The 10,462-nt window shown below is 38.9% G+C and overlaps 1 protein-coding gene across 1 annotated transcript; it reads right to left on the minus strand.

Annotated features, from left to right (window-relative positions):
• Positions 1-7,870: 7,870 nt before the first annotated feature.
• On the minus strand, positions 7,871-9,247 carry LOC144270519 (G-protein coupled receptor 55-like). The gene has a single exon (XM_077827018.1). The coding sequence runs from the start codon at positions 9,245-9,247 to the stop codon at positions 8,339-8,341; it is 909 nt and encodes a 302-aa protein (XP_077683144.1). The 3' UTR covers positions 7,871-8,338.
• Positions 9,248-10,462: the final 1,215 nt, after the last annotated feature.

Raw genomic sequence — 10,462 nt, forward strand, 5'->3', positions numbered from 1 at the left:
CATATAGGAGAGAATTCTTCCTAACCAAAATATTTAGTGGCTGACATACCATGAAGGCATGGTTAGAGAACATGATGCTGAACTGGGTAAGGCACCCTATTACAGTTTCATAAGTCGCTTCCCACCTAACTCCCCATCCCTCCTAACCAAGTTGTTTGTTTAAAAATCTCTTTGATAAGTGAAATGTAAGAGAAAGAAGCTAACTTTAAGCTAAGTTTAGTAACTAAACTTAAGACTATAGGTACATAAAGTTAGGCTAAGTCTATATTTAGGGCTGTTGTATTAATTTAGATGGAATATATGGGCCCAAAGTTAACTTAACTCTGTCACTGTACAACATTAAACAGTGCCAAACAAGGTTCAAGCTTTGGTTTACAGAGATCTTAGCCTGCTTAGTACCCGGGCAAATACATCTTTAAACATTCTTTTAACCTTTTATTAAAGATACAGTAAAGAAGAGGAAAAAGCATTTGAAATGTAAAATATTAAGTAAGCTTTTTATTTTAACAACATCCATTGTTCCACTTTCTCTTTAGCTGGAGAGAGTCTTTAGAAGGAAACCTCCCTGGTCTGACACTCTTAGATGGTATTTATGTAGAACAGCATTGTTATCTTATCGTATTTGACATCAGGAGAGTTACCCTGATGAAGACCTGAATCCAGCTCAGGAAGTTTAAGATGATATAACACGTATGTCAAAGGGACAGAAGAGTGGAATGTTGCAAAATATATGTATAAAAATATAAAAAATTGTTTTGGCTTAAATAACTTGACAGTTCCCTTTTCGTTATGTACATATAGTTTATAAAAAGAAAAGGAGTACTTGTGGCACCTTAGAGACTAACCAGTTTATTTGAGCATAAGCTTTTGTGAGCTACAGCTCACTTCATCGGATGCATACTGTGGAAAGTGTAGAAGATCTTTTTATACACACAAAGCATGAAAAAATACCTCCCCCCACTCCACTCTCTTGCTGATAATAGCTTATCTGAAGTGACCACTCTCCTTACAATGTGTATGATAATCAAGGGGGGCCATTTCCAGCACAAATCCAGGGTTTAACAAGAACGTCGGGGGGGGGAGAGGGTAGGAAAAAACAAGGGGAAATAGGTTACCTTGCATAATAACTTAGCCACTCCCAGTCTCTATTCAAGCCTAAGTTAATTGTATCCAATTTGCAAATGAATTCCAATTCTACAGTCTCTCGCTGGAGTCTGGATTTGAAGTTTTTTTGTTGTAATATCGCAACTTTCATGTCTGTAATCGCGTGACCAGAGAGATTGAAGTGTTCTCCGACTGGTTTATGAATGGAATTATAACATTCATAAACCAGTCGGAGAACACTTCAATCTCTCTGGTCACGCGATTACAGACATGAAAGTTGCGATATTACAACAAAAAAACTTCAAATCCAGACTCCAGCGAGAGACTGTAGAATTGGAATTCATTTGCAAATTGGATACAATTAACTTAGGCTTGAATAGAGACTGGGAGTGGCTAAGTTATTATGCAAGGTAACCTATTTCCCCTTGTTTTTTCCTACCCCCCCCCCCGCCCCAGACGTTCTTGTTAAACCTTGGATTTTAGCTGGAAATGGACCCCCTTGATTATCATACACATTGTAAGGAGAGTGGTCACTTTAGATAAGCTATTATCAGCAGGAGAGTGGGGTGGGGAGAGGTATTTTTTCATGCTTTGTGTGTATAAAAAGATCTTCTGCACCTTCCACAATATGCATCTGATGAAGTGAGCTGTAGCTCACGAAAGCTTATGCTCAAATTGGTTAGTCTCTAAGGTGCCACAAGTACTCCTTTTCTTTTTGCGAATACAGACTAACATGGCTGTTACTCTGAAACATGTCATAGTTTATAAAATCATCCAGTACAAAAGTCTTTGTTGACCAGTGTCACTACTGAAATAATCATCCACCATTAACTGTACACCCATGGCACAATAAAAAAAGCCTGAGAAAACAGATACTCCTTTCACCATGTTCTGAAAATCAATAGACTGACTCTGTTTGACCAGTTGGCGAAGTGAGTTCTAGAGCCAAGGAACCTCCACTGACGATGCCCTGGTCCCAGATGATCAGATCTAGCAGCAGTCAGCTAAAGTGTCTCAGCTGCTGCATGTTGTTACATGGAAAGATAGGAGGTCTCTCAGGAAGCCAGGATTGGAGTTCAGAGTCAACATGTTGAACTGGGAGTTAGGAGTTTGAAATAGGGAGCATGGTCTGTCTTTAGAGATTTGGAGCAGTATGCATGATCCATTCAGGAAGTCAATAACGAAAGGATGCTATGACAGAGCATTCATCTGAGACACGGTAGGTTGTTTTCTATGAGTTGACAAGTTTGGTTGATAAAGGTAACTGTAAAAAGAAAAGGAAGACTTGTGGCACCTTAGAGACTAACACATTTATTTGAGCATAAGCTTTCGTGAGCTACAGCTCACTTCATCAAAAGCTTATGCTCAAATAAATGTGTTAGTCTCTAAGGCGCCACAAGTTCTCCTTTTCTTTTTGCAGATACAGACTAACACGGCTGCTACTCTGAAAAAGGTAACTGTGACATTGTATACATAGATTTCTATAAGGCATCCGATTTAGTCCTGCATGACATTCTGATTAAAAATTTAGCACTATATATAATCAACAGACTATATTAAATTGATTAAAGACTGTTTAACTTATAGATTACAAAATGTAATTATAAATGGGGAATCCTTATCCAATGTGGGTCTTTATCAGGTTCTGCAAGGATCTGTTCTTGGCCCAATGTTGTTCAATATCTTGATCAATGATCTGAAGGAAAATATAAAATAATCGGTGGTAAAACTTGAAGATGACAAAACTTGGAGTGACAAATAATTCAAATTACTTGTTAAACTGGACTCATTACAACACTATGCATTTTAACAGCCAAATACAAAGTCCTACATCTAGGAGCAAAGAATGTAGGTCAAATTTATGAGATGGCGGACTGTATCCTGGAATTCAGTTATATTGGAAAGGATTGGGTGTGGGGGGTGTCATTGTAGATGATCAATTGAACATGCACTCCCAGCGTAATGTTGAAGCTAAAAGGGTGAACATGATCCATGAATGTATAAACAGGGAGATATCACACTGGAATGTGGAGGCGATATTACCTCTACATATGACATTAGTGAGACCATGACTATAATACGTTGTTGAAAAACTGGAAAGGGTTCAGAAAAGAGCTACAAGAATGAGTAGAGGTCAGGAAAATGAGCCATATAGTGAGAGACTTAAGAAGCTCCATATATTCACTTTGTCTAAGAGACGGTCAAGTGTGACTTGATCATGATCTACAAGTACCTGCATGGGGAAGAACTTTTTGATAGTAGAAATCTCTGTACTCTAGCAGAAAAATGCATAGCAAGATCCAAAAGTTGGAAGTTGAAGCTAGACAAATTCAGACTAAAATAAGGCACAATTTTTTTTGAATAGTGAGAGTAATTGTCCATTGCAACAATTTACCTTGGGATATGGAAGATTCTCCATCACCGGAAGTCTTTAAATCAAGACTGGATGTCTTTCTAAAAAAATGCTATAGTTCAAACTGAGGTTATATGGACTTTGTACAGAAATTACTGGTGAAGGTTTTTTTTTTTTTTTTTTTGGCATGTGTAATGCGAGTGGGGTGGGGGGGCAGACTATATGATCATAATGGTCCTTTCTGCCTTAAAATATATGTATGACTCACCTGACTAGATGCAAATAAAATTTTTTTCATCAGCATTATCATGTGAGAGTTGAGCAATAATTGCCATGCTGTTTGAAATGATTCACGATCATGAGTACCAACCTCATGGCAGACTGTCAAAAACCAGGACAGACACCCAAAACCGGTGGTATGTTCTGTAATTAGCTTTCACCACCTCAGTAACAAATGTGAACTCCTGCTCATTGTAACAATCTTACCATGGAGCCATTGACAGTCCCCCATGGCGCTCCAGTCTATCTTGCCATCCAGGCAAGCTGGACTTAGTGGTAAATGATTACTTACACCAAAAATCACAAAATACTCAGGTTGCTCCCCGTCTCAAGAGACCAGTCACTTACCCCAGATTAATTTGTACTTTAGACCTCACACCAAAGACAACACTGGTAGCCAATCCTATAGTAAACTAACTAAGGCTTTGTTAACTAGGAAAAAGAAATAAAGTCACTTAGAGGTTAAAGCAGGCAACATATGAGCACAAATGAGTCACAGTCTAGGGTTCCAAAAGATGATATAGATGTAGTAATCTGTCCCCCACGTGTCTTTTAGGGCTAACCCAGGTTGACCCTGGGGATCTCTCCTTTTAGTTTTTTAGCTCCAGCACCTGTTAGAGTGCAAATAGCAAAGAGAACCATTTCTTCTTGTGAGCACCTTTATACACCTTCCCCCCAGAGTTCAAAGTGATGGGACAAGAGACCCTGCACATAACTTCTTCATGGGTGGATGGGGCAATCAGCTAAGTCTTTGTCCTACAATGGCCCATTTAGCCTTGATAGTCCTTCTTGATGGGTGGGGGAACCACTCTTTCTGCCTAGGTTCACAAGTTCAGAGCAGGCATTTTTTCAATTTTCAAATAAAACTTACATATTACCCTATAGAACGAGGACACGCATATTACAAGTAAATTAATGCATGCAGCAACTTACAAGTATCTTGTAGAGTCTAAACACTAACCAGATTCTTACACGTCTAACACCTATCTTGAACAATACTAATATCTAGATGAGCTGGTCTGGTTTCTAGCTATGAATGTGTCCCTGCTTAGCTGATGCCTAGAGACTTGGCAAGAGCTGGCACCTGGTTTGCCAGCATCATGATCATCTTATCCAAAAATATTCAAATCAAATACAGACTGTTTTAAAAGTTTTTAGTTATTTGAATCAACTTTTGTTCAAGATTGCAGAAGACAGCAAAGTAGAAAAAATGGAATTTTTACAGGACTCCTTTCTGTTTTTCTGTCAGTACTTATTTTTTTCCTACAAGGACAATGCTTTATTAACATCTTAATACACCTAGGTCCCAGTGGGAGTTTTGGGCATGCAAGGAATTCAGGTTTAGGCTTCTAGCATAACTGCATATTGCAGAATGCATTAGGAATAAAGTGTAGAAAAAAGAAAGCTCTTCTCATTTTGCTCAGGACAAGAACCTGAACGTTCAACTGATGAAAAGCACTGACTTGGAAAAATGTGGATTTTGTTTTTGAATGTCAAACACATTTCAGTTTTATTAATCATAAAAAAGCATTTCTTACTCTGTGAAGTTTCAGAATGCTGTGCTGAGCGAAAGAGATATGCTTGTCTAGTCAGTGCACTCTGTGCAGCCAGTTCTGAAAAATGGGTAACAGTGTGTGTGTCTAGGCTTCAAGCAGAAGAGAAAAAAAAAGTGAACCAATCTACAAAACCCTCAGACTTCGCAAAGTGGTAAGCAGTTTATAATTTTTTCCCCCTGAAATTACATTCTTAAAATATGTATTGATTGCAGGGGTTGAAATGTCTTCTTTTTATTCTTGGTTGTACATAAGGCTTTCCAAAATTAAGAAGAAATTACACTAAAGGAGGCTCGATGCAAATCAGACCTTTTTTAAAAATGGAAAGTTTAGCTATAGTCAAAGACAGATCTCAGTTTTATTTTTTTGATGTATAGTTCAGCTCTAAACAAGCAATGAAATAAAAATGATACCTTCTTGCTGAATAGATCTGCTTACGTTAGCAGTAAAAATATTTGATGATTTTTAACTTCTGTTAGCCCTGCAGAGCCAACACAGCTCTAGGAGAGATGAGTAGGATTCTTTTCCTCTTCCTGCACCATCGCTAGAAATTTTAATTAAGTCCAGGCTACCCTCTGCTTTCATTTGCACGTGTAATTGAGCTGAAGATAACAAAATTATCATTAACAGCAAAATCATTATTACTGGTGATAATGAATGAGAGGGAAATAACCCAGCTTGACTTTCAGATCCTGCTCCAAGTTTGTTGAGTTGGCACTTTAGAAAAACTATATTTTTACTTATAATCTGGTCAAATTAGATTTTCAGAACTATGAGGCACAGTAAACAAGGAACTCCATGAAGCCATTTTAACAACGACTACTCAGAGGCAGACCACAATTTCCTTCATTTTAAAAATTAATTTAGTTCTCATTGGAGCTGGAACCCTAGTACAGAACTCTACACGAAGGAGTGCCCATCTGCATCTCTGGTTATGGACTCCTACATTCTGCATTCTTCCATCTGCTTCGGAGGAACAGAAGGGAACCTGGGCTCTGGCCACTTGTGAGGCTATCCTTTCTCTGGTATTGGTAGGCTCAGGCAGTTAGCCTCTCTGTGTCTGTAGGAGCCACCAAATATTTCCCTACTGGGTCTATGCACCTATCCTTTTTAAGCCTAAAAGCTACTGCCCCACAGATAATTAGTGATAAATCAACTAATGACCAGGACTTGTCTGCAATGGCCCTGACTTCAGATACAGTGGCTCTGATCAGTGGCCATGGGGGTGGTCACAGTGTGTCCTGCTGGTCTGCCTGAGGATTTCTTAGGCTTAGACACTGGGTTCCTTCAGCAATGCTACTCCTAGTTACAACAGAGCCACTGACAAAGACCATCCAGTATATCTGCTACATACATTAACAGCAGGAAGGGAAGGATCTTTTAAAAGCAGAAAAATAAATGAACTTTCATGTAGTTGATTCTCAATTTAATTTTCAAAATGAAAGCAACCCTTTTTTAAAAAAATGATCAAATATAGTCCTTTGACTGTAGCTTTTAAGGCATGTTTTTGTTTTTTGTTTTTTTTGAAGAGTCATAAATCATATGAACTGCAATATAAAGTGTCAGCTTACTGGCTGTCCAGCAGAAGGGAGGAATGATGGAAATCATGGAAATTCTGAGGAAATAAGGGAGGCGGGTGAAGAAGATTATGATGAAATATACATTATTGTCAGCTTTTTTTTCGAATTGTCTGAGATTTGAGGGGGTTGGCAGCCTCTCCTTGACCCCCGAGGTGTGTGTTTCTAGTGATTCAATTGTGCCATATTGCTATAGCTGTGAATCTGACACACTTCTTCCTGGAGAGCTCTCAATCTCTGACTCATTGTTTGTAGAATGTCCCATGTGGTAATCTATAGTAGCAGTTCAGTGTGATGGATGCAAATGGGCTTGCTGGTGTCACAGCACAGCCGTCAGCCCAAGAAATTCAAAGAGGATAAATGGTTTTCAAATGCTACAGTTAAAAGAAAGACATGTCTTTTTACAAAATAATATAGCGCCTCATTCCCAACATAGATCATTAACTGACAATTTCTTAAGTAATGTGAAAGAGACAGAAAGGAATTGTACCTCACTGAGTATAGTTTCTGAAAGCTGTAGCCAGCAGCACTGAGGCAGCTAGTATGTTTCAGGGATCTGCCATTTTGGAGGAGCCCCTCTGCTTGTCCTAATATTAACTATGACAGTATAGCTCTTTTTTATTTTAGTCAACCCCTAATTGTGGCTCACAAGTTTATAAATCAAACATATATGTATCTGGTACAGTTCTAAATATATGCAGGTACATACATACAGACATTAGCATGAATCAACTGCCTATAAAATATTCTTTTTCCAGAGCAGGACGTTGGTGTTCTCTATAGGGAAATCATTTTCCCCCACAACATTTGTAAAAATAGAATTACTCCAGGACTTTATGTGAAGACTCAAGCAGAGCAAAGTGTTATGATGAACATGAAAAACAGATATCATAATTGAAACACTGAAAATCCTTTTGACTATAGCAGCATGAATCATGTCACTATAATACCCTTATCAAAGTTAAGCAATGCAAAGGAGGGCAGCAAATATCATGTTTGTATGTAGTATCATAATATAATACATTATGATTACCCCACAATTCCTCGTATATGATGCTTCACTGAGTGCACTATTCTGTTTTTTTCACATAGATGTCAAAAGTGCAGAAATAGCCTATGCTGGTTTCAAAACTGCGATAAGGAGAAATTCACAACCCCCAAACCACAGTATGTCCTGCTGCATGTTCTGAAAATTGTCTGAAGCAGTGGGGCAAGACCTAAACCAAACTCTGATCGGACTCTAAGGTTTTTTTTAAAAAAAAGCTCAAGTATACAACTGCATACTCAAAATGGATACCTAATTTGTGTTCACAATAACCTTCAAAGTTGGAGAAGACTTTTGAATAACTCGTTCTATTTTTGGCCTAGCCCTAACAGTTTCTGTTCCTCAGTGAGGGTGGATTTGGAATGAATGAGTGTTTTAAATTAGCATTAGACAACATAGATTCTTCTACTTGGGCAAGATATTTCTGCTATAGATTACACAGTTCAATCAAAGCACTAGCTGGAGCAGCAGAAATAGATTTCTTGCGAAATTCTTCTGTGGCAAAGTAGTAACAGATGGCATCCAAACAGCAGTTGACATTAGCTAAACACATTGCCACCTGTAAGAAGAGACTAATGCTTTGTTTCACAGTGCAGTCCACAATGATGTGCTGTCTCACCAGGAACTGCAGAAACATCCCGAGATGGAATGGTGTAAAGGAGACAACAAACACCATGAGGTTGGCTAAAATGATCCATACAGAGGCAGCTTGCTCAGTCCACTTTTGCCCCTGGTTTTTACGCCTCCAAAGAGTCTGGATGATCTGAACAGAGCAATAAATCATCAGAGTCAAAGGGATGAGAAATCCAAAGACTTCAACAGAAAGGATGACGGGAATGCCCCACGCCTGTTCTGACATATTGTGGAAGCACTTGACTTTGTCATTCTTGTGGAAATCATAGATGGGGATGCTGCTAAGCCAAACTATAACCCAAACGCAACAGCAAACTATGATTGCCTGTTTGGGGGATCGGAAAGCTTTGGCTTTGAGTGGGTGCCTTATAGCAATATATCTGTCCAAGCTAATACAGACAATGATGAAAATACTCCCATACATATTGACGAAGTAGAGAGCCTCTATAAATTTGCATAAGAGCTGCTTCTGCTCTTTTTTGGAGTAGTACATCTTGAAAGGAAGTGAGAAAAGAAGAAGCAGATCCGCAAGAGCAAGGTTTATCATGTAGATTGATGACTCTGTCTGTTTCTTCCAAGAGTAGAACACCCAGAGAGCTATCAAGTTCAGAATCAAACCAACAATGAAGGTAGGTATGGAGATCATGAGCTGGAGAGACTTCATTACAGTATCAATTCGGTCAAAGGAGCACTTGTCATCCATTTGTCCTCTAAAACACACACAAAGCAGGTTAAAACCACTAGATTCTCAGATTCCAAATAAATAATATAAAATATTGAATAAAATTTTCTAAAGCATTTAAGTCCCATTTTCAAAAGTGCCTAAGTAACTTTGACCCCTAAATCCCATTGATTTTGAATGAGACTTGACCATGATTTTCAAAAGTCACTATTAATTTTAACTTCATTCTGTTCTAATTTTGAGTGGCCAGCGTGAGACACCATAAAGGGGCCTGATTTTTCAGAATGTGGGTACTGAGCACTTTCTGAAAATTGTGCCCTTTTAAAGTGTTTTAAGTTGGGCATCAAAACCACTAGTTGCTCTTGAAAATCTTGGCCAAGTCTCATTTGAGATCAATGGGACATAAGCTCCTAAATCACATGGGAGCTTTTGAAAATCTTACTGAATATCAATTTTTTTGCAGCCTCTGAGGTGCAGTTGATAATGCTTTGCACAGCAGTGATGGAAGAGTAAGCAAGTATTTTTTTATGGAAAAAATGATCAATGTGGAACAATTGATGATCCTTAATGATCAAGTGGAACAATTAGAATTGATTTTGAATGTCTTATCTGAGGGAGTTACACACAGTTAATTGCGCACAGGAGCATGATGTTTCCTCAATGAAGTCTGCTCCTTGGACCCTAACAGTGGCTGAGTGACATGTCAATTTCACTTTGCAGCTTTCACTCTGCAGCTGCCAGGGCTCCCAGGGTCTATGCCTCTGGGGCAGTCACAGTGAGGACACCAGGGCTTTCAGGCTTCCTGGTCAGCTGGGCTCTCTTTGCCTCTCCAGATCCTGGGGGTGGTGGGGAGGTAAAGTGTGGGAGCTCTCTCTGCCGCTCTGGCTCCTGGAGCTGGGGAGTGGGGTAAGGTGGAACTGGTGTGGGAGAAAGTTCTATGACAGCAGCTCTGTGTGTCCCCCATTTTCCCACTCAATGTTCCTATTGTCCCTCAAATCTATAGGGTTCTAGCTATTGGTGCCTAGAACATTCCATAAAATTTTGGAATTGATCAGGTGTAGTATTCAAAAGCTATTACATTACACAGAGAGAGAGAGACCGAGCAATGCCATTGAGTTGATTGTAAGTCCTCACACGCTTGGCCAGTTAAACTATTGTTACATGATTTTTGTCCTTTTAGACTAAAGTGTAAAATATTTTTATCATAATATGACATATTTATATTACCTTTTGATC

Source organism: Eretmochelys imbricata, chromosome 9 (assembly GCF_965152235.1).
Source record: "Eretmochelys imbricata isolate rEreImb1 chromosome 9, rEreImb1.hap1, whole genome shotgun sequence".
NCBI lineage: Eukaryota > Metazoa > Chordata > Testudines > Cheloniidae > Eretmochelys > Eretmochelys imbricata.